This window comes from Odontesthes bonariensis, chromosome 22 (assembly GCF_027942865.1).
Source record: "Odontesthes bonariensis isolate fOdoBon6 chromosome 22, fOdoBon6.hap1, whole genome shotgun sequence".
In the NCBI taxonomy this organism is placed as follows: Eukaryota; Metazoa; Chordata; class Actinopteri; order Atheriniformes; family Atherinopsidae; genus Odontesthes; species Odontesthes bonariensis.
This window is the reverse complement of record NC_134527.1, coordinates 10,000,594-10,024,777: the sequence shown is the minus strand read 5'-3', so window position 1 is coordinate 10,024,777 and position 24,184 is coordinate 10,000,594. Positions and strand designations below refer to the sequence as shown.

The 24,184-nt window shown below is 44.0% G+C and overlaps 2 protein-coding genes across 2 annotated transcripts in view; one reads left to right on the top strand and one right to left on the bottom strand.

Annotated features, from left to right (window-relative positions):
* Positions 1 to 3,315: 3,315 nt before the first annotated feature.
* Positions 3,316 to 4,917, bottom strand: LOC142372325 (claudin-23-like). The gene has a single exon (XM_075455186.1). It carries the CDS (start codon positions 4,820 to 4,822, stop codon positions 3,995 to 3,997), a length of 828 nt encoding a protein of 275 aa, XP_075311301.1. The 5' UTR covers positions 4,823 to 4,917; the 3' UTR covers positions 3,316 to 3,994.
* A 3,711-nt stretch (positions 4,918 to 8,628) lies between these two features.
* LOC142372301 (poly [ADP-ribose] polymerase tankyrase-1) overlaps positions 8,629 to 24,184 on the top strand; it is an 81,098-nt gene continuing 65,542 nt past the window's right edge. The window contains exons 1-4 of the mRNA XM_075455145.1: positions 8,629 to 9,160; positions 9,791 to 9,906; positions 11,540 to 11,648; positions 17,457 to 17,552. Coding sequence (XP_075311260.1) covers positions 8,644 to 9,160; positions 9,791 to 9,906; positions 11,540 to 11,648; positions 17,457 to 17,552 — 838 coding nt within the window. The 5' untranslated portion in view covers positions 8,629 to 8,643. The remainder of the gene's footprint in view (positions 9,161 to 9,790; positions 9,907 to 11,539; positions 11,649 to 17,456; positions 17,553 to 24,184) is intronic.

Below are 24,184 nucleotides of genomic sequence, written 5' to 3'. Positions count from 1 at the left end.
ATAATATATAACCTTTGTATTTTCTTCAGCTTTCAAATGAAATGTACAAAAATCCCCTCCTATCCTCTGTATAAATACGCTCATGATGACGTAAAATAAAGCCTATTATCAACATAAGTCTTGTTTCTTTTAGTCCTATATTGCCAAATACCCCAGGTAAGATTCACAGGCTACTGATCAAGAAATAAAGATACAAATAGAGTTTTGCAATTGTCTCAAATTTCAAATGAAATGCCATGGCTATTTTTATGGTTGTTGCATCTCTGCTGTGGGGTGTTATCGTTCACTATCTGAGTGGGTGTGTATGTTTTGTGTGTATGCTGCCGGTTTAACATCATTCTGGGATCCAGTGTCATGATAGTATCAGCTTGTGTGTTTACTAAACCTTCCTGAGACCAGTTACCTGGAAAAGTTGACTTAGTTATGCAAAATGGCTAGCTGGCCGTTTTGGTTTCTTAAGAAAACTTTGTCTGATCCAACAATTAACAGGAAAGATCTGCCATGAGGATGACGCCATGTAAAAAAAATTGCTTTCCTATTAAAAAACACACTTTAAATGTTTGAAGTGAATGCATAATGTCCTTGAAAAGCTGACATTGTGGAAATAATTTGCTTGCATCGTAATAAGTTTGATAGCGTGCATGGAGTAATGGGGGACCGCTTCTCCCTCTGAACCCATCAGAAAGTGGCTGGGCAGGCCTTTTATAGTGACAACAGTGGGCCCAGGTGTTCTCCAAATACAACAACCCGACCACACCCACTGGGCACATGTAACACAAATCACAAAAGACAAAGACAAAGCCAGCTCAGCAACCAGTATAGGCGGGGTCGTCATACAGCCATAATTCCAAAAAGCATCTGTATGTAGGAAACTAAATGCTGAACATCACCTCATTAAACCATCCCTCTAGTCAAACATGGTGATGGCAACATCATTCTGAGGAAATGAATAGCCTTTTCCATAGTTCTCAGGATTTCAGACTAAGGTTTACATTTAACAGGAACAAAGGAATGGCTTCAAGAAAACTGTTCAATTTCATGAGTGATCCAGAGGACCATCTCTGGAGAGACCTGAAAGTGGCTGTGCACTGATGCTCCCCATCCATCCTGGTTAAGCTGAATGATTCTGCTCAGAAAAATGGGAGAAACGTCCAAATAAAAGATGTACCAAGCTTGTAAAAAAGCTTGAGACGCAACTACCTCTGAACAGAGTGCCTATATATGTAAATTGGATAGTGTTTGTCAGTTTTTTTCTTTTCAGTTGGATGTAGAAACACTCCAGAAACCTGATTTTTGCTTTGCTGGTGTGGAGAATTATCTGTGGTTTTTGACGAATTGCAAAATGAATGGGTTTGAGAGCTTTTCTGTGATGTGATGTGTAATGCCACGCCTTAAACGCCACATGTATGCTCAGGTGCCTTCCTTCAGATGTCATCACAGGAGTCAATGCGTTCCATTCACATGCCAATACAGCACAGTCATAAAACAGTTCCACAATGGGACAAAGTATTACCATATACAGGAAGCATAGACACGAGGATACAAATGAGAGATAATAATTTCTCTCTCCCCCACCCCCACCCCAACAGCCTGTGATGGCCACAGACCAGTCGGCCACCATTAACATAAAGAAATAAAGATTCATAAGAGAGAGACAGCAGGAGCTGTTAGGCCACCTCTCCCCAGATATTCTGGGGTACAAAGAAAGGCCATCCTTTGATTGACAAGTGGACATTTGCTGTTACTTTCAACTTTTTAAACACACATTGCAAGAGTGGCTGGACTGAAGCAACTTGGGGGCAGCTGACAAGTTCAGTCATACCCATCTTTCACTTGAATTTAGTAGAAAAGTTGCAAATGCTAATTTTTGAATATTTTTTTCGTTCATTTGCAAATGTCTTTTGTTTGTATTCCTTTGTACGATCCCAGTTCTAAATGTATATAGATATAACATTTCTTGGAGGTGTATTTTAATCTATAATCGGTCTATGTACAACACTTATCTGTATAGTTCTGAATGCCCCAGCCAGCTTTTCATCACTATGTTAGGATACGCAACAGCTGACATGGAGCTGGTTCTTGGCAGAATCAGTGCTGGTATGGCTTTCATTACATTTCTTTTGCTCGTTGCTTGCATTAACTTAGGGGTCTAAGCTTGGAAACCCTTTCTAGAGACGTTATGGGTGACAAGGAGCAGAAGATTGTGATAGATGTTGGTGGTAACCAGTAATCAGGAAGATGAAGCCCGAGAGGATCGAAGAGTACCAGGGGTCGAAGGAACAGCCGGAGCAGATGTGGAAGTTGAGATCCAAACAGCTCTTGGTCATGATATGAGGGCTGTGACCTCAAAATTGAAGGAATGGCTCCAGTAGATTCAAGGTACAATTATAGAAACAACTAAGACACCACCAAAGCGGTGGATATTCAGGAACGTTTAAAATGAGATCTTTTAGCACATTTTTACATTGGCCTTTAACAAGTGCAAGAATCAGTGAAACACCAAGTTTTGCCTTGAAACCGAATAATTAAGACAATTGCCAAAACTTAAGTTCACTCTTTATGTCAGTTGGAGTCTGAAAATCTTGATGGAAAGTCAGACTTTGACCAGAAACCAGCTTAATTAAAACACAGTTCTATTATGCCCCCCCCCCCCTCTCTTTCCAGTCGAAGTCTCTCAACATTAATTTGAATTTGGAGGAATGGTTTTGCAGCACTCCCCACACAAATCTACTTGTGTAAAGTAGCAGTCTCAGTGTTTTGCCTCAGAGTCCTTACTCCATTTAGCTCTAATTCAGCTGTTATGGGCTGTGCTGTGCAACAGGTCCTGCAGGGAGAACTACATTGCTATTTACCGCGGGCCAATTTCTTTACAAAGAGACACACCAACAACCTCACTACACAAATACCTTGTTTCATATGTAAGAGCAGTTAAAACAGAGGAGACAATGTTGCCGAGCAGGATGCTGACTAAACCCAACCTCTCAGACCGGCCTGACAACATTGTCTGTATACTTAAGACAGCATACTGGCTTAAACGGGGAGAGAAAAAAGTTTGAACACGATCTGTAATGATCTTTCTTTTCTGCCCGTGTATGTAAGGACATAACAATGTATTGTTAAGATCCCAGTATTATATCTTTTCTACAATCCTGTAGACGTGACTTTTTAGTCAGTACCGTCAAGCTACCGTCAGTGTTAATCTAAAACTAATCTTTATGTGCATTGGTATAGCCACAGCAAAAAAAAGTTGTTTGTTATACAACTGCTGTAGAATAGGATTTTTACCTCGAACAAAATTCAGTCTCAGTCGTGTGATATTAGGAAACAGTATGTATTTAATAAGAAGATTCACAGAACATCTGGTAAATATTGATCACTTCAGCATACCTCCTTTACCTGGCCTTAATTCTAAAGTGCATTAGAATACAGTATTTACATAAAACAGACCAAAGGAAAATTGGAAAGTATTAGCGTATGTATGCAGACAACCAAATGCAGAAGCTTCCTTAATGACAAGTAGTATTTACAGGCTAAATTAAAGCAAAATTTGAGCATCACAAAAGGCAGCAGAATCTGACAATCAATTTTCTTCAGGCTTTTTAAAGCTTATTCCATGATTGTGTGTTTGTGTAATACAGAATTCTTTGGCTAGAGTTCTTCATAACAATCTCCTTACATTTCCTACTCCTGTATAACAACAATTGCATTATAAAGGTGTTAATAATTCTTCAGAGTCCAGCTGAGCTACATCAAACTGCAGCCATGACATAATAGAAACACACTATTCTGTCATCTATGTTTTCCAATGATGAAACAATGAAATACACACAGACTCCTGACGTGTTTCTACTTTAGGCTACTATTTGTCACTATCTCCTTTGTTATGACTACAACACTCTTCCTGCAATACTCTCACTTTTCTCATTTTTGCGTAAAGTCATATCCGTCATGAAGTCGTCCTTCTTTCAAGCGTCTTCTGTGGAACAGGGGCCTCTCATAAATCGGCATCATACGGTCTGCCGTTAAAGGATGTGTTTCCTGAGCGGGCCGCGGGGCTCTTGGCCCGGGGGAAGGACACATCATCATCCAAGGATTCCTTGGAATAAGGGATGCTGCTGCTGGCGCTGCTCCTGGGTCGGTCCAGGCTTGGCACATCAACGCGCCTCGGGGGAGGCTTCTGCTGGTTGAAGCGGCTGGTGACTTCCTCGACCCGCCTCTCGCCTCGGTTCTTACCTCCGCAACACCGGCAGATTCCGATGAACATCACGAAACCGCCCAAAACTTCAAATATGCCGCCGATGTAGCCCAGGATGATGCAGTAGCCCACGCGCACATCATTACGCGAGGTCACCGTTTGGATATCTTTGAGGATGTGGGTGTACCAGGCGATGGGGATGATGGTCAGCACGCCTGAGATGAAGATCAGCAGCCCACCCAGCCCGGCCACAGTCCACTGGGGCTCGCGTCTCCAGCAGCGCACCCCCGGGATGGCCACGGCCAGACCAATCAGGGTCACGATGAGGGAGGCCACCATCAAACCCTGGGCGATCTCAATGATGTCGTTGCCGAAATAAGTGGTGTCTTGTTGGCTGCACTGGGTTCTTTGGTTGGTTGAGGAGCCTATACAAATGTCCCAGATTCCTTGCTGGATGATCTCATCGGCGGGTCTGTTGGGGACGTTATGGAGGTTCCTCCAGTTTGGGGCCACGGTGGCGGTGAGGTTCAGAACCCATCCGCAAGGAGCCATGACCATCCCGAAGATGAAGATACCCGGGGTCCGCAAGGATAACCGGACCCACTCCTGCGCTGATCTCCCCGGCATGATTGCTTTAGTGTTGTTGTCCTACTTGACCCAAACTCGTGGGGATAAATCTGAGTTATGAGGCGAGTGACTTTTGACAACCAACAAATGGTCTTAAAAACAAGTCCCACTGAAACTTGGCAGTGGGCGGAGATTTCAACTCACCTGCTCGCCTCAGCCTCTGAACAGGACAGGTGTGGCGCACCGTGCGCAGGGGCGGGGCGTCTCCATCCGCAGTGAAGGTGAGAGTGGAGTTTCGATGAGGCTTTGAGGTGTGATAGGGATTGTTGCATCTAAAATAAAACAAAATATTCACAAGGTGAATAAAAAGGAAAAGGAGAAAACAGTAAATGTATATCCACATAAACGAGAAGAATGCACATACTCTTCACAGCTCTAATGGTTGTTTTTTTTGTTTCTTTTTCTCAAGGTTTAATCCTAAGAGGGTCTGAGACCTATGAGGAAAATATTGAAAAGGGCTGCGGTTGACCAAATGAAACAATTGTGGGCTTTGTATGAAATTTCAAAATAATATTAGGAACAAACTCCTGAATAAAACCTTTTTATGATACTTTCATTGTCAACGTAAGGTCATACTGAGGGATTATTCCAGGAAAACCTGTAATAAAGAGGCTGAAGCCATTTCTTATTTTTAGACTTTTAAACTTCACTACAACCTTAATTGTGAATTCCCCATCGGTCTACATTAATTCAAGATTTTTTAAATGGTCATTTTCTGGAACATAACAAAATTGCAGTGGTGCTCTTGGTGAGAAAAATTAAGAGGCATAAAAAAAGAATACAAATGTGTATAAAAATAATAAAAATATGTATAGTATAAATGTAAAAATATATGTACAGATTTTACAGGTTGTTTATATTGCACTTGTAGTTATTGCACTGGAATGGTTAAGAATTAATGACTTCATTAGAACATCACAGTCCCTGAGATTTCTGAAGGCCTTGGTTGGTAAACGTCACTGTGGCTGCGTGGAAACTAATAGTGGAAGAATGTAGTTCTGCAGGAATCTATTGAGAACATAAATATCTTTCCGCCTCACCATCTTTGTCTTTTGCTTCACTTCAGCCCTCTTTCTATCTGCACATCTATCACTCTATGTTTCTCCCAGCTCCTTCTTGTCTTTCTGGCTCCTGCTCTCTATTGCCCCTCTCAAGTCAAGCTGATCCTCCAAAGAAAGTGGATTAGTCACAAATGCTAATGAAGTCACCTCAGGTTGCTCATTAGTCCCACTCTCTCAGCTGAGATGAGAGTGGGACTCCCACTCAGCTTTTATCAATCAAGGAGAGTCCTTCAGTTTCCAAGGAGAGACCCAGATTTGAACCCAAATACAACAAGCTTTGTGATCTTACTCCAGGAAACATAAAAAAGTGACTTCCATTGCCTTTATTTGAAAATTTACCAGTGTGGAGAGCTGCTTATTTAACTAATTGTATACAATTGTGTACAATACAAGTGCTGCTGCTGCAGGTTAGTTACAGGTGTCGTCAGCAGCTTGAGCCCATTTTTAAAAATCTAATCTGTGAAACGTACGAAACGATTCACACGAGAATTTTCCTTGACAGCGCTCAATCGAGTCAAACGTTCTTGAAGCCGCTGGGGGTTGTTTTTTTTGTTTTGCCCAATTGTTTGTGCACTTTAACACACAGAGAGCAGTTAAAAGAGGTTTGACTGGTACGTCAACCAACCAACCAGGCAGACTTTGAATAGGCCAACTCATCCCATGACGCCAAAACACTGTTTTATCCTGAACACAAAATGAGTCACGTTTGATCAGCAAAGTCACAGCATTCCTATGCTTCGTGAAACACGGTGAGTTTGCATGATTGCGTGCATCCAGCAAGCACCGTTACGACTCTGCGAATTGTGGATTTTAAGTGCACAAACTGACATCATTGGTATGCTCAAAACATCAAATGAACGAGGAACTTATGAGGTCACCAGTAACTTCAAGTGACAAAAACACTGATCTGTATATTCGTGTAGCTCCCCTCACACACTTTTTTTTTTTTTTTTGCTTGGTGTTCATCATTTCATTTTCTCAAGCAGTAGGCTAAAAGCACCTCTGTATCATGTCACACGTGCAGCATCATAGCTTACTGTCTTAACGTTGCTTTCAAGCTGCCCTCCTGAAAAAAACCCAATTGGAACTCTTATCTCAACACGTTTCTCAGCTTTCTTCATTCCAGTTTTTTTATTTGTGATACTCGCAATCATGCTACGTGGCCTTTTTGGTATTTACATCCCTGTTTGGTGGATGTGACTCATAGATTCCAATCAGGTGCCTTTCACATCCATTTGTGTGGGAAAAAAAAAAAGTCTACAGCATCTTTGATTTCCAAGTTGTTGGCTATTAGGACGTAGTTTTAAAAAGTTATCTCTCTGTACGCACACTGCTTCTTCATTATAGCTTACTTTTTGTTCAGTAAATGACACATTTCTTGTGAAGACTACATTTCATTGCCATTTTTCAGGTTCTGGACCCACATCATCAGTGGTGTGTGTCAGCAATGTTTAGCATTTATGCGATCCATTTGTGGCAAAGTAACTGAGTGAAACCTGAATGCTGATGCGCCTTAAATGGATCTCAAACTCTATGTCAGGTGTTCATGTAACAATCTCCCATGTGAGAAAATATGGCACTCACAGAACTACGTCCGGAGATCACAGACGCTGTTCCATGGTAAAACTTTACAAAACTTTCTCACAGAATGTCTGTTACTATCTGATGGCCAATGACTGTAACAGCAGCAATGCTGAGCGAGTAAACTGTACCACATGAAGCGAAAAATATCCAAATTTCTCCATCTCTGAGAGTCTAATATTGAAGTGTAGTTTTACATCTCAGTCATTACTCGCAGTAGCAAAAATACATTTTTGGGACAAATTTCAGCTATCTGTCCGGAGTTTTAAGCCAGTTTAGGGAGGTTCCAAACTTTGTTTCTTTTCCTTTATATATATATATATATATATCTCTGCAGGACAAAAACATGCAGCTTTAAAAGTGATATAAAAGTGACTTTGAATGCTTCTGTGTAGGCTGACATCATAGACAACACACTGACATTGAAACAGTTACACCAAAACCTTTTTAGGCAAATTGGATTCTAAGCTGACATGACTTGATATTTCCCTCACTTGTATCTATCTAGTTTTTAGCTAGTAAAGACTTTGAAAAAATGTTTTTTTATGCCTTGGTGGACCCGCATTATCTACAATAATTTGTCAAGGTCTCTCTGCGTTACCAACTTTCGCCACTAGATGTCAGTAGCGTTCAAAGACGGACCACTTGAAATTCGTCGTTACTACACTTTGCTCATTAGTCCTGCATGCAAATAGAAATGTTTAAATAATCTGATTAAAACTGTCAACCTATTGTAATAAATATGGAGATGCTGAAAATTAAAGGTCAGAAAACATAAATGAGGCTGAACGTGTCTCCCCCTTTTTTCTACCTAATACTGCCATGGGGTTCTCAAGTAAAGGTAGAATAAATAAAAATAATAATAAAAAAAACTCCTCAAAATTTACACTTTACGCCCAAAAATTATTTTCGTTTAAACAGCAAAATGTCTAAATATTAAAAAGTGCACAAATATAATATTTTCAGTGAGGATTTTCTGACATTTCCATTATTCTGCGTTAAGACACAGCATTACAATCGATACATTTCGGATATTGACTAATTTTATGTACAGGATTATTTTTTCGACGTTCATTATAGCAAAGGCAATCCCAATAAACCCGAGCGGAAGTTTGGCTTTCCTGGCAGGAAATTGTCAGCAGTGTTTTTGTTGCTAGTGGGGACTGTTGTGTTGTGAAAATGGCGACGTCTCGTCGCTCCTCTCAGCAGCAGCAGCAGCCAAACTCTCGGCTGTCCTCCCCTCCCCGCGGCTCCTCTCGCCCCGTCTCCCCGGCTGGCTCTGCATCGGCACCTGCTGACGATGCCTCCCCACCTTCCCGCGGAGGAGCGATGGAATACGCCGGTGATGGTGAAGTAACGCCGGCCTCTCCCACCACCTCCCCAGCTCTGGCCCTCACAGCCAGCAGCAGCAGCAGCAGCAGCAGCACAACTACAACTAGCAGCACTAGCAGCACCGCTAGCTCCCCGACCACCACCGAGGGCAGCGAGTCCAGTCCTGGCTCTACGCCCGATTCTGTAAACGACAACTCGGACAGCGGGAGCGGCGGGGACGGTGGTGCAAATGGGGCTTTCAGGGAGCTCTTTGAAGCCTGTCGAAACGGGGATGTGTCGAGAGTGAAGAAACTCGTGGATGCGGTGAATGTAAACGCCAAAGACATGGCTGGACGAAAATCGACACCCCTGCATTTCGCTGCAGGTAACCGCCTTTTTAAACGTATTTTTCTTAATTTGCCGACTGTTTTTCCAGCCGCGTGGCTGCATTAGGTAGCAGGGAGTGACCGGAGGGCAGATAAAGTCTGGCTTTAAGCAGAGCCATTAGATGTGATTTCACCACAAGTTTTAATTTTTGACTGATACTGCATCGCAAAATTGACCACTAGACAAGACAAAAACCCTTTCCAGAAACACCTGGTTGGTCTGACGCCCCCCCCCCCCACACTTTTTCCTCTTTAGATTAGATTCAAATCAGTTTAGAATCTCATGAAAACAGCCATCAAGTGAGTTATACAGAGTATGAGCCTCCGTCAGGTGAATGGTATCATCAGTCTGACAGAACCAATGTAATGTGTGACCATCAGCTTCTGGCCAACACTCCAATTAAAGTGCAACTATTCTGTTTTGCTGTGTTCAGAAAGGATGAGATCACTCATTGTTGAGAAACTGGTGTAAAACTTGAAGAAACGGGTATCAAGTAGCAAAGCTTTGAAACAAACAACTTAACTATTTAAAATGTTACAATGTTAATAACTGCGTTAGTTGGGGCTCTATTTGATCCTCTGTTTTTTTTTTTTTAACCCAAACTCGTCCCTCTCTGCTTTTGTGTCAGGTTTCGGGCGCAGAGACGTGGTGGACCACCTGCTTCAGACCGGTGCGAATGTGCACGCTCGAGACGACGGGGGCCTGATCCCGCTGCACAACGCCTGCTCCTTTGGTCATTCTGAGGTGAGACGATGCGCGGCAACATTGTGACGTCCAACTCAGTCGACAACGTAGATTAGATTCGTGGCGAAGATGGTTCACACGGAAAAAGCGACAGCCTCTTTCTTACAAAAAGATGGGAGGGCCTGCAGTGTTTTACACAAGAGTGGGCACACTAGCAAAATGGATTCATCCGTCCAAACATGCGACTCTGGCCTGTTTGTTTGGGGAACATCGAGGTGCCCTGTGAGCCCTAAAGATCCCACTTAGATGGTTCTGAACATCTGCTCTCGCTCCCGCTTTGATGTGCAGCTCGTGCCTGAGCATGTCGATGTTTTTAGGATTTTCTGTCACAGATGTGCTAATGCTTTTTGTCCACCTGGCTCTTAACCACGGCGATCAGCCTGATGCGTGCAGTTTTTGATGCTTAAGAGGCTTTTAGAGCTTTATTGCAGAGCACTTTGCAAACCCTGTCAGAAAACTGGCTTGGTAATGGAGCCGTGGTTAAAGCGGATGATTAGCATTTGGATGAGAGTTACTGTCCAAAATGTCACCGTTCGCTCAAACGCCGACTTGGAAGTGATTTGCCTTGATTTTGCCTTGATTTGCCCCTTTTGGGGGCGGGCTTTGAAGTTTCTTAAGAGAACATAATGGCCGAAGACTAAGAGGGAGAGGAGATGTGCTTCGGACAGTGAGCCGCAGTGAATAATTAAAGCGCTGCAGATTAAATTGCGCTGGGCTCATGTTTGTGACTGATCGTATGAGAGATGTGCTTACATTTCAAATGGCGAAGAAATTGCCATCCCGCCAGAAATGGAAGGAACCACTGAGAAACTGCAGCCTTGTGAAGGATTACACCTTTTTTAGAGCACTGCTGTTCCTTGGTCACAAAGATATGAAATCTGAATATTTACATACATGATATGCAAAAAACAGACCTGCTTTTTCAAAGGAAAGTATTGAGGTTGAGACCTACTGCGTTTTGGCGTTTGAACGGTATGAGACGGTTCTTGGAGGTTTTATAAATGCGGCCATCTGCACACCATTTAAATGGCGTAGCGGTCCGCGGACCCGTCGGGTGTTATGTTGACAGGACTCGTCTCATTCGAATCGAGTGACACAATCCCCCTGCCTTGATTTAATGTCCGACACAAACGCAAAACGGTTGCTTAGATGCCCGGCAACCGTGTAGTTTGAAATGGTGATTGAGGTCAGTGAATCTTCTGACTATGCGTCATCCCAGGCTGTACTTTAACCAGCGGGCTTTTGCCGGTGATTAATTGTTTTATTCTCCCTTTGCCACATTCATCTCACCGGCGATTAGCGGCTAAATAAACCTGTGATCACTCTAACAGATCACAGCTCTTTTAAAGCGACTCGTCTTCTAGCCAGCAAACGTTTTCTTCCCTCCCATTCAAGAGATGTACTTCTCCCTTGCCTCTCATCATCACATCTTGTCCGTTATGGATCGGCAATAGGAAGAGGAGTGGATCCACTGAGACCCTGAAAAGAATATTTATCAGGAATTAAATGCTTGGACCTATCTGCACTTGAAATAGTTGGAAAAAATAATTTTTGGTGTAGTTGAACCAACTAAGATTTGATGTTCTTTTGCCTAATGAGGAGCGAATAGAAATGTTGTCGCTCTTTTTTTAAGGTGGTTTCCTTGCTGCTGTGTCAGGGCGCCGACCCCAATGCACGAGACAACTGGAACTACACGCCACTACACGAAGCTGCCATCAAGGGCAAGATAGACGTCTGCATAGGTAAGTACACAGAGACACGCCAACAACTGAATAGTACGATTTCTTGTACGTATTGCAGTTACTGTTACTTTTTACTCATTTTACTGTGACTTTACATAAGATTAAAAGAAGTTTTCGGTGGATTTTTTTGTGAATTATCTGACCCTCTAAGGCTGAGTCGGACGCTTTTGTAAAAAGAGCGGGAACGGATATAGCCCTGCACTGGTTTCCATGGTAGCGGCCTGCCGTTCCTATGGGTAAAATGAAAAGCCAGCGGATCCTCCAGGATGCAATGACATCCTTTCCTTTCCAACGTTCATGCGTGGCCAAATTTTAAGGCGTTACACTCTGGACTCTCTAGCAGCATTCGGACAGAGCAGTTCTAAGAGCGCAGTTCTAAGAACGGTTCACCTCGAATTTCATTCTATTAACTGCCCTTCCCCAGGGGAACTGATTCATTTTGCGTTCGCACATGAGTCGGGACCTTGAGAGGGACTGAAACGACGCAACCGTCTGCGACAGTGACGTATTACTTTAGCGCCACACTCTATTTTAACAACAAAACAAAACCTGCGAAAAGTAAGGAGAGGAGAAGAAAAAAACACCACCAAGAAGCTAATATGGAGAGCGGGGAGGCCACCGTGTTCATGGTCTGCATGATGGTGATATTAATGATGGACGATCACATCGGGCGTCTAACATCGAGGCTGGAAGCACACAGAGAGAGTCAGGATCGAGCGCAGGCCATACTTCTTGGTTTCACGAAGGAAGAAAGGAGAGCAGAGCGCTGCAGACAAAGGAGACGACGTGTAAGTTTAACTTATTAAACACGCGCCGGTTGTGTCCGTGTCGTATGAGTAAACATTTCAGCCGTGACAACATGAAATGGGGCGTAGCTACCGACCACCACACACCTCCGTCAGATGTGTTCTATAGAACCCAGAAAAGACCCGACCTCAGAGAAGGAGGTGAAATGGTTATAGGAACTGAGGGCCGTGGTCCCGAATTCCTGTATGTGCGACTGTGGGGAAAAAACGGCCCCGTTCCTTTAAAGGTTATAGGAACTGCAAAAGGTTCCTACAGTGCGAATGCGCCTTATGTGCGTACCTGAGTTGCTGTGAACCACCCACAGGCCGGGTGCTGTTGTTTCCAGTTAGGCCCACTCACTCTTAGCTGACCCGCGCAGCAGGCAAAAGAGCATCGATTTCTGCATCTGACTGGGAAGCCACACTGGTGTTGAGAAGAATGGTTTGAAAGCTTTACTGAGGTACTCAGTCCGGTGCTGACATCACATCTAACTGTCAGTCAGCAGCGAAAGCAAAGTGGCTGGCTGGCTCAGGCTGACTGACAACAGAACATTTCCTGAGCACAAATAGTCCTCAAACGGGCAGCAGGAGGACTGACTGATTGATTGATTTTAATTTCTGTGCCTGCCGTTTTGGGTGGCGACTTCTCAGCAACACGGGTCACTTTGATAAGTCAGAACCGATGCCTTCACAACAAATTTTTTGCTTGTTTTACCCGGTGTTATGCGAAATGACACCAAACCCGACAGATGACTGCTGGGGATGTGTAAAAGCAGAGGTGCTCCTGTGTCTTACGTCTCGCTGTAGTTTTACAAGGTCATTTTAATTGATAAAATGATATTATCTGCTTGCTTGAGGTGCTGAAAGAGCAACGGCGAGGGGCTGTTTTCTTTTTATGATTGCTGCAGCAGGGCGTCTGGCTCCGAAGACTGCATAGCAACAGAGGGCTCAGTCTCAGATCCCTGTTTGTCAGACCTCTCGGCCAGTTATGGATTTTCATCGGTTATGAGTGAGACAACTGGTGTCGACTTTCATTGTGAGCAGTGTTTGAAATAAAGTGTGTCGAAGAAGAACTTTCGAAACTACACTAAACATTTGGAAAGCAAAAACTTAGACGAAGACAGTGATTTAGCTTAAGTGAGGGCGGTGCGTGGCGGCGAGGATGGCCTCAGTGCCAGGCTGAAATTTGACTTTGCTTATTGTTTGATTATCTTGGCATCTTATGCAGTACAGTAGTTGCTGTTTTTAAAAAAAAAAAAAAAAGACCGCTGTCACTGATTGCTCGCTCAGTGACTTGTCAGTAGCTGACAGTGTAAAATACCCGCTGTATGAGTCTGCCATTGCCCTTGATCACGGCACATCTAAAGGCAGCTCGCTGCTTACTCGCTGGCTGACCGTAACAGCATTCGCTGCGTGTTTGCACTCCCTGTTGATGCAACAGGCCTGACGGCAGCAGGCGTTCCCCTGATGACCCCGTAACTGTCCGAATTAGGTCATTTTGGCTCCATCTTCCTTAAGATCTTTTGCAGTCAAAAGTGGTCTTGATTTCCTTTTCTAACAATCCCATGAGGAGTTCTTTTAGAAAGTTTTCTGGGTCTCCCAGACCTCAAGTTGACCCAATCTGATCCTATGAAATGCCTTTTTCTTAAAATTGCATTGCAAACTGCGAAATGTCTGTCTGAAAAGTCTTTTGTGGCCTTTTTATGGCCTTTTCTTGCATTGCGGGCATCAGTTCCTGTAATTGTCAAGAGTTGCGGACAGCTGCTCGGAGGAGCCCACGGCTGCTGATTGTTGAATAAAGTTCTACCACACTCAAAGTAATGACTTTGGACGATCCACTGTATACTGTTGGGGTATTCTTTGATGAACACACTTCGGTGAATGGTCTCCTCTTCCAAGAAAATGCAGTCTTGTAATGGTTTCGAAGCGAGGGGGTAATAAATAGGGTACTTGCCGCAGGTGCAAAAGGCAAAATATTTTTGTTCAAATTACAAAGATGGAAGATGACATGGAAATGTGGCACCTTCAGTTCAGCACCTCCCGGCTTGGACTATAATTCTTTTTCTTTCTCCCCGGCAACAAAAAAACAAAAAAACAGTGCACATTTCCACTCATCACCCATCTCTTGGATGCGTTTGTCCTTGACTGCAGCAAAGGAGGCTCTTTTCAGCGTTGTCATGGAGCATTGAGGAAACTGAGAGAGTGAAAAGCCCAATAGATCTTCCTTTGGCTTCGTATTAAAGTGAAATCTGAATACTGCCTTTTTGATTTTTATTCATCGAATTTAGTAGCAGTAGCAGTAGTAGTAGTAGTAGTAGTAGTAGTAGTAATAACACCAGAACATTACTGGTTAAACCCCCACAGTCACTAGTCCAGTCCAGACAGCAGCGTTACATCACATCGAAGCATGTAAACAAACATGTGACATGTGGCGCCTTTTTTTCTCTTTGCTGGCCAGAGTTTTAGTAGCCTGTCATCCTGCCAAGTTAAAAGATTTAGCAGCTGATTGAGAGTCCACTCGGATTCGGCTGTAAGTTCAGCTTTGCACGGGGGACACGCTGTCCCCTTCTGAGGTGTTCAGCTCTGGGAAGAAATCTGACATGCATCTTTTCAATTCGGAGATCCTCAGAGGATCTCGTTAACACAACTTTGTAAGAAGAATATCTTTGAGATGCAATGCCAGCCTCACGATTGTTTGAGATTGGGGTCAGCTCAGGACAAGGTTTATCTGTGTCCTCGGTGTCATTTTGCCAGGAGAATGGACACCGCTTCTATTTAAGGTCTGGGATTTTTCCTCAGGTCGGTGAAGTTAAGTTTCTTTAGGCCTACATTGGAAAAGAAATTAGCCAATGTAATCCTTTGTTACAAAGATGACGCAGTCGCCTTTGGTTATTTGAGCTGAGGGGGGGGCGAAACTGCCAAAAAAGGCCACGCAGCTATCGCTGAGTCAACATTGCTCTCCGTTGTTTGCATCTCCTTTGCGGAGCCTAATAACACGCCGTCGCTGTGGGCGCTTTTGGGTTTAAGCCAGATGAAGACGAGGTGCCCGGTTTTTGTCAGATTTACAGTCAACGGTGTTAGTACAGCTGATCTAAAACAAAAAGTGGCATTCTATTAGCAGAAGAAGACGGTCAGATTGATAGTTGTGTTTATTTTGTATGACGACTGAGGTTAGACTAAAACTTCATGATTGACATGACTTTGAAATTCCTTGTATGTGCCTGATGCCGCTCTCACATTTATGAAGCTAGAAGATATAAGGGATTGGTGTGTTTTTGCCTGAAAAAGGAGTAAAACGGCTGTTAATGCTGGCTGTTTATCTGTCAATCGCTTTGTTGTTTATGCTGTGAAAGCACTCGATCATTTGAAGGCATTCATTCACTGCTTCAGGAGTTCAAACCATATCGGGCTCGGTGTCCGTGATGGGATTAGTTCACACATTTGTTAAACAATCCCTCAGATGAGACGGGCTTTTACATCCAATATTGGCTTACCTGTGAGTTTGTTTTCTGTCAGTTAGGCCCTGCGTGCTGAGAGACACCGCAGACAGTCATAAGTCTGCGAAAAAGGATTTAGTTTGCTCGGGGACGGCTTTCGCTGCCATTACTGATAAGTCCGGATCATTAAAGACACAACCGGAGACAAATAAGGTGCTGACGGAGGGGAATTAATTAGAAACGGCACAGACTGAGCTGTAAGGTGCCTGCACGGCTCCAGGTTGTGTCAGGTGGTGCTTCTTTTTGGCTTGTGTCATTTTTCCCGCTTATCTTATCCTTTCCCCCGCTGAGTTCCGTGTGTGCGTGTGTTTTGGTGCAGAGCTAAATCCTTATTTATTTTTATTTTTATTTTTTTTGTGGAGGGGTGACTAAGGTCTGCATCAGTGCTTTGGCAGAAAATAATATGTCTACATGCAAGCGCCCATATGTCATCCCTGGTTACCTCCCCTGCTTTATTGGGTTCAGGCAGGGCAGTGTGAGGTGCACACGAGTCAAAGGGCACGTGCAGTGGGAGGTGCTCTGCAATCACAGCAGCAGACGGGAGGTGCAGGGGAAGGAGGCGAGAGAATTGACATTGGCGCCCTCAAAAGAGCTAATTTATAATGAAACCGAGCACAGGCAGGGTTTGTTATTCAGCTCATACCTGTTTGCTGGCCACATGAGTTCTCTTCTCTTCTCTTCGCCTTCTCTTCTCTTCTTTACTGTTTCTCTTTCTCCCTTTTGCCCTCTCTGAATCTCAACTCCCCCCTTCCATCCTCTCCTCTCCTCTCCTCTCTCCCCGCGTTTTCCCACGTCCAGTCATCTTGTTTTGTGTTGCCTCTCCTCGTCCGCTGTCCTCTGACTCCCGGGCCCTCCTCCCCTCCTCCCCTCCCGCCCTCTCCTCCCTTCTCCCCTCTCATCTTGCTCTCCGCTGCATCGTTCAGTCAGTTGGAGAGGCGAGAGTCTCTCCGCTCGCACCGCCTCGTCTCTGTTTCTGCTGCCGCTGCCTCGATTAGCTGTAGTCACTCGCCTCTCCCTTCCTCACTTGTTTTCTACTCCTCTTCATAGCTCAGTCACATCCTTCCCTCCCTCCTCGTACGATGGGTTTTGCGGCCGGTCACGTTGCTGTTTGATTCAGGTCCGCTGTTTTTCCGGCGCTGTGCTGGGGGGTAGCTTTGGCTGCGTTTGTTGTGGCATGTCTGTTTACATCAGTGGCATGGCTCGCAGGGCAGGGGCAGCCAAGGGCAGCCTGGGGAGCAGCTCGAGCAGCAGAGGAGGAGCAGCTGGAGGAGGACAGAAATGTGAAGCAGGACTTGCAGAAAAGCTGCCAGGAAGACCAGGAGATCTGAGTGTGGGAACAGGGGGAGCAGAAGATCAAGTGGGAGAAAAAGGAGGAGGTTCAGACAGGGCAGTTTATGGAACAGGATGTGGCTCGGCAGTGGCAGCGGGAGGAGCAGGAGGCGGACTGGGAGGAGGTGTGTGTCGGGGAGTTTGTATATCAGTCCAGGAGCTTAGCTACTGTCTGTGTCTGCCCTGTTGTTGTACAGTGCTACTGCAGCATGGAGCCGACCCCAACATCCGCAACACAGACGGCAAGTCTGCCCTGGACCTGGCTGAACCTTCTGCCAAGGCTGTGCTCACAGGTCAGTGAGATGACACACACACACACACACCCACACACACACACACACACACACACACACACGCAGACACACACAGACACACACACACACACACGCGCGCGCGCGCGCGCACACACACACGTCAGGTTTAAGTTGCCTGCGGGGACTCTCCTTTAACACAATGCATTTTGTAGCTCCTTACTGTGACCCTAACCTAATTCTAACCCCTTACCCTTAAGACCAAGTGTTGGTCCTTAAAAATCACTTTGTGTTGACAGGAAGTGCCCGTAAGTTGGTGTGGATTACCACAGTGCTGGAAAAACAAACACACACACACACACACACAGAACAAGATGTTCTTATACTTCTTGTGTGCACCTGTCTCGCTCTGAGTTTCTTGTGTGGTTTCTCTGTTCTTGCATATCTCCTGTGTTGACACTGCCCACAACTTTGAACCAAATTCCACATTTCTCCACGACTGCAGGCAGGCAGTATCTCATTTTTCTGTTTTTATCTGTCACACGCTCCTCGCACCGCACCGCTCCTGCACTCGGAGTGCGCTGTGCACACGACGGTCACTACATTTTCTTTGTTTTGCTCTCTCCCTTGTTCCAAGGTTTCTGTTTTCATTTTTTTTTTCTTTCCTCCCTGACCGTTTTGGCTGAGGCTGCCCTCATTGATAAGCGCCTCAATAAAGCCACTGTTGTGTTGTTTTTTTTTTTTTATTTTTTGGGGGGGGGGGGTATTTGCTGGCCTTTTCTGTTACCTCCTTTCCCTTCCTTTCTCCTGTCCTTGCCTCACAGCCTCCCTCATAACTCTGCAACAATGGATAAATAAATGCTTGGGATACTAACTATAGTGACGGTGTTAATGGGTCGTGAGCCAAAGGGGACATGTTAGGAAAAATCTTTTTTTTTTTTTCTCTCTGCCTTAGAGCTTATGTTATGGTGTCTAAAGTCACCAGCAAGTGAAAACACCCCTGCATTTGTTTTTTTGAAAGTTCACTCCACCTCCTGCTAAACCTCGACCTGCATGCTCGCGTCCAACCTGCTTGACAGATGAAACCAGCTTTGGGTAGGAAGGTTCTGCTGACCTCACCAGGAGGGAGGAGTATGGAAGCGGTTGAGCGATTGCTCACTCTTGGCCCCCCGCACCTGCTTTGAAAACAGCCACTGTGCTGAAACCAACAGGTGCTTTGATCCAAGCCTGCCTCATACGTCCCAATAACACCTTAGAAAATAGTGTCAGATTGTTCACAAAAAAAAAAATCCATCCTGCTCTGATTTGTGAGGTCCCGTGGCCTGAGAGGAAATCATTTCATTGTATGGAAATCAGTTGGCATTGTGGGCATTTTTAATAGTTTTTCATAAAATCACATACTCTTAACACATTTGAGAGCACCTAAAATAAAAAGAAAAGAAATGTTGGCCAGATGCTGGTGCATAAAGGACGTCGAATGCAATTTGGATCACATACATTTGAGCATCAAACTTAATTTCACACGGATTGTAACGAGTTAAGAATCTCTTTTTTAAAATAGGAAATTTTAAACAGATATGTGTATTTACGTGTTGTTTCTTTGCAAATCGGCATCTCTCATCTTGCTCACAGCGCCACCTCATCTGACTGATGTCGTCGCTGAGTGTCGCCTCACGCTTTCCTCAGGTTGTAAGGGCTGGAAGACGAGGTTGGCATTGATCTGAATTAGGCCCGTTTGTGTTGGCTGTGGTGCCGCCAGCAAAGGGAATTTCAAATCTGAAACCTCTTCCAGAGTTCGCCTTCGTCTCTCACTTACTTTTCTCTGGGTATTGATGTTGGCTCTGAATTACATCATCAATCCCCGCCCCGTTCGGCACGTTCGGTGGTAAATGAGATAAACCTGGAGATACTTCAGCGAGGATCTGTGCGGTGTCAGAACCTGGAGGACAGCTGTCTTCGTGAAAAATGACCGTCCTTGCCGGCGAGAATTTAAATGGGCTGGTTTGGTCTCAGAAGAACATTGCAGAACATTGCTGCATTACTGAGGTTTGCAATGCAGCTGTGACTTAGTTAAAGGGCTTTTTAATGAGTGGGGGAAAAAAAAAGCAAGAAAGTGTTCTGATGACCACAGAGATGTGAGACGATGGTACTGCTAAGGTGAAGAGGGCTAAAACGTTGTTGCTCCAAAAGCAACCAGAAAACGTATATTGTGGTTCTTCAAACTCAATAGTCCCGTTAATGAGCAGAAGCAGAAGAAACGGCCGCCACACAATCCGTGGAGACGATTAGAGCATGTTGCCTTTGCCTGGAGTCGGACCTGAGAACACAGATGTAGTCCACATATTTTTAGATGTACTGTCACCAATACCACCAGATGATCCCATTGTCCTTGATATCTGTTGGGAAAGATTATCCATAAATCTGGTTAGAAATCACAGGAAAAAATGGCAGCTATACGTACATCCACAAGTATTTGGTCAGTGTGCCCCCGTCACAGTGGGTTTGAACTGAAGGAACAAAAGATCTGATGTAAGTGTAGATGTCCCCCTTGAGCGGGTGCCGCATTGTTTTCCCTTCTTTAAATATTTGTAACATGAACAACTGTTGATGAATTCATTGATGTTGCGGGAGGATGGTCTCCAAAACTTTAAGGAAATGGATGCAAACAAGTCCACTTGGGCCTTGTGCGAGAGAAAAGTTGAGAGCGGAGAGCAGCAGATTTCTTTTCATTGTTCGTGTTTAGTGTGTCAGAACTTACTTAAACCACCTCCAGCAAGCTTTTTAAAAACATTTTTTTAGTGTATTTCTGAAAATAAAATGCCACATGTGGGTAGAAGCACTATCATTTTTTGGAAGACTTCACAGGACAAAAGTGATCATTGAGAACAACTTTGGGTTGATTTGCAGTGACCTCTTCCCTCTAAGAAAGGACGTGGACATGTGCCGTGCCAGCAAAATGCCCGCCACGACACAACAGAGCGCATGGACCTGCTCGCTTTAAGAGTCATGCATGGCCTTCTCTTGACAAAGACCTCACATGCACTTACCTGCTTGTCAAGAAGAAGGTGAAGGATGACTCATTTGAACATTCACATCATTCTCCTTCGCTGTGGACACGCTCCACTGACCTCACATGTGCCTTCATCTTTGTAATGAGCGGTTCATGCACTGCAGTCTCTGGTATCGCTTAGTTCAACCACCATTTGCAGTATATACCGTACTGTTTTTTTCTTTTTTGTCCATATATCTAAATTCAGACATCACTCCAGTCCCTGCTCTTTCTTCTTTGTAGCCACTTAGATCTTTTCCTCCTGCTTTCTTGAAGCAATTTCAGAATCGGCTGGGGTGGTTCAGTACGTTTTACAGGCCACAGAGCGTGATAAGAGGATAATCGTCTAATCGTGTGAAGGCATCTGCATTTGTTGATTTTCCTCCTATAATTTGTTCAGGTTTGCTTTTAATTTGCCACCTGTATGTATGTATGTGTGTATATATATACATACATATACATATATTAGGGCTGGGCGATGTGGGAAAAAAAGCATATCACGATATGGATTACTTTGTATCCCGATAGCGATACATATCACGATATACCACAACAGAGGTTGCATTAGACTTTTTCATAGTCCGTTATTTTGACGGACAGGGTCGAAAAAAATCCGCCATCGCCTATTTTAACCAGTCATCTCGTTTTCCAATGTGGGAGTCGCAACCCCGAACCGGGAACAACACAGCGCAACTCGGGGCCATAAGAGTGAACAAACAGCTTTGTGAATACATGCTCTTTTACTCGACATTCACAACTTTGAGGATGGAGTCCATTTTGCTGCGTCTGCTGTGTCTCGTTGCATTGCTTTAACAAAAACTGCAGATCTCTCTCTCTCACACTGACGTGCGTCTGCTCAGTGTTCAGCGCTGGTCACCACAAGCACTTAAAAAAAAACAAAAGAAAAACAAAGACGCGTGCAGATATTTATCCAACAGATCAGGCTTTACCCTACTGTTTTTCGCGATGACAGTCAGGAAAGGTTGCGCTGTCAGTACAACTAACAGAGGAAACAGTAGTTCTTGGTACTCTAAAAGCCGGTCAGCAAATAGCCATAGCACTAGAACCTCCCTGGTAGTTCTACTCTGCACGGCTACTAGAAGGCTAGGCTAGCTTCAGTCCATCGGCCACGACTCACAACCAGCACATGTGTGCTAAAATACCCGCGACAGTAAACAACTTGATTTGTTATCAGTACCAAAGCAGTGTAGAATCATTGAACACCATGCACTCGGCGGTGCTGCTATTATTAAGTAAACATGACTGACTCACCGGTACCCTTCCTTCAAACTTCCAAAAGTCCGTGAACCTCTCTATATCCGTTCATCAATACTCCTATGTTGTCAATTCGATCTGTTTATGGTCCTTGGTTATGTCAAACCTCGTCAGAGTGAGTGCTCCCTTTTTTGGTTATAGAAACCGCATAGGTGTGAGCGCTCTGTTTTTAATATAGCTATGTCTGTGGTGCTGCGACGTGCAGTTGAGCTTAGCTGAGCAAACAGGAGCAAAGCAGACAGCTAAAACATACTGTTGACGTGTTTCCGACGCTTTTGCCTTGGAGAAAATTTATCTTGTAAGTACTGCTATGGAGACTTAATTTGTTATGGTGGCGAAATGTGTTCTGCTAGTTTTCAGTAGATGCTAACTCGTTTCATTTTCATTGATCTCGGTTGCTATTCGAAACTAGCCTGGCTGACGCGTCCACAATCTCGATGAGATGGTGGTCTGGGAACTAGGTGTGCATTTTCTCGTATTTGAGGCGTGGTTTACGAATGCCTGGAGCCGTTTATTGGGCGCTACGAATGTCTATCAAATGACGTCAGGTTCTTCCCATGCTGCTTTGCGCGCGATTAATAGCCAATTGTATCACTTATACCAGATGACGACAGAAATTCGACGAGGAAGAAGAAAAAAAAGTAAAATAAAAGTAAACTTTCGCTCTAAGCTACTTAAATTAACTACAATGTAGGCCTATATGCTATATTCTACATGAATTTTTATGTTGTAGAGTTGTGAATTTATTTTATCAATGGAGAAATTGAGCAGCCTTGCTTTGTTGTCTACAGTAGTAGATCAACCCTCATCTTACTTTGAAGCTCCCAGCTCTCTGAAGTGACGTCGATGCAGCTTTAGCTGCAGAGAAGCTATCAGGCTTGTGTTGATGATAATAATAAACTCCTGGACTATGATCAAACTTCCAAATGCATCCTTTTGTGAGTACAGACCATATTTGTACTACTGTAGAAGTTTGGTGTCATGACATGTGATTTTAGTGTGGTAATTTTGGAGATACTGCCAGGGTCCGTTAGCGCTTGTACGAAGCTATTCGGGATAACTCAGTAACTCAGCTGATGTTCAGCCAATATCGGAAAAACTTCGGGTGGGCTACTTGGCTGGATGTCACGGTTCAAATGACCCCAGGGTGAATCTACTCCGAAACACTTTCTAAGGCTGCATTGAACGGTAACGTTGTGTCCGCTGCCATGTTGGATTAACACTCTACAAGCTTCGGTGTAGCGCATAGACGTCGTCATCGTCTTGCTGCCCCCCGTTCTGTGATTGGTTCCCAAACTCTGGCAAAAATAAGGGCGGTGGTTTCCAGGCTGACTTTGCAGTGAGAATGAAATCGAGCGCAAAGCAGCATGGGATTTCCCAGGCTAATTCGAAACTTAGTTATACAACGCTTTGCTTGTATAGTGTTTAACAGTTGTGTTTCTGTCTGTAATTATTTTCAGTTTACAAAAAACAAATGAGAAAGAAGACAAGAGGACTTCATTAAAATACAGGAAAAGTCAAGCCTTGTGGTTTATTGAAGGACTTTTAATTGTTAGCTGGCTGTCTAGCTGTGCACAAGCATACGCACTGCGAGGACAGCACAATGATGAAAAAAAAGTTTATCACGATAAAAAAAGTTTATCAAAAAATAGAGGAGAAAGGTCACTATAGACATGTTTGTATCCTCCTCACGATATATATCGTCATATCGCCCAGCTCTAATATGTATGTATATATATATATATATGTGTGTGTGTGTGTATATACATATGACATTTCTTTTTTTTTTTTTTCTAAATCATAAACACTAATTAGCTAGACCATCACCGTGCCACACTCTCTCTGGAAGAATCCTTAGTTATTATTAGTTATCTTGGTTATTATTACTATTATAGGAAGTGAGGCCTTTAATGCAAATTACATTTTATTATTGTATAAATGTTTTTCTTTCTTTCTGCTGCTGGAAATCTAAAGCCAACCTTTCAGATTCTGTTTCCAGGAAAAATGCATGTCATTGTATGTGTTTATTTGGAGTGATCGTATCGCGTTCTACGCCCTCCAGGAGCCTTTTCCTTCTTGTCCCATTTGTTCTGTCTAGGATTTAGAGGCTCTGCTCTGTTCCCCCTCCCTCATGCAGGCCAGCACAGCTCTCAGCTTCGGTGTACGGCAATGAAAGCTTATATTGAACCATAAATTAGCTATACTGCTCTGCCACACCCGACGGGCTGCTCTCAGAAATGATAAACTCTTTTCCCCTGTTAGCCAGAGATGTGAAATGGAAAGACAAAGAAAATTACTCTTTTTTTTTTTTTCCCTTTATTTTTAAAGGGTAGCTTCAAGCATCTCAGCT

Excerpts from the sequence above, each read along its gene's own strand:
- LOC142372325 (XM_075455186.1), bottom strand. The coding sequence starts at position 4,822 with ATGCCGGGGAGATCAGCGCAGGAGTGGGTCCGGTTATCCTTGCGGACC.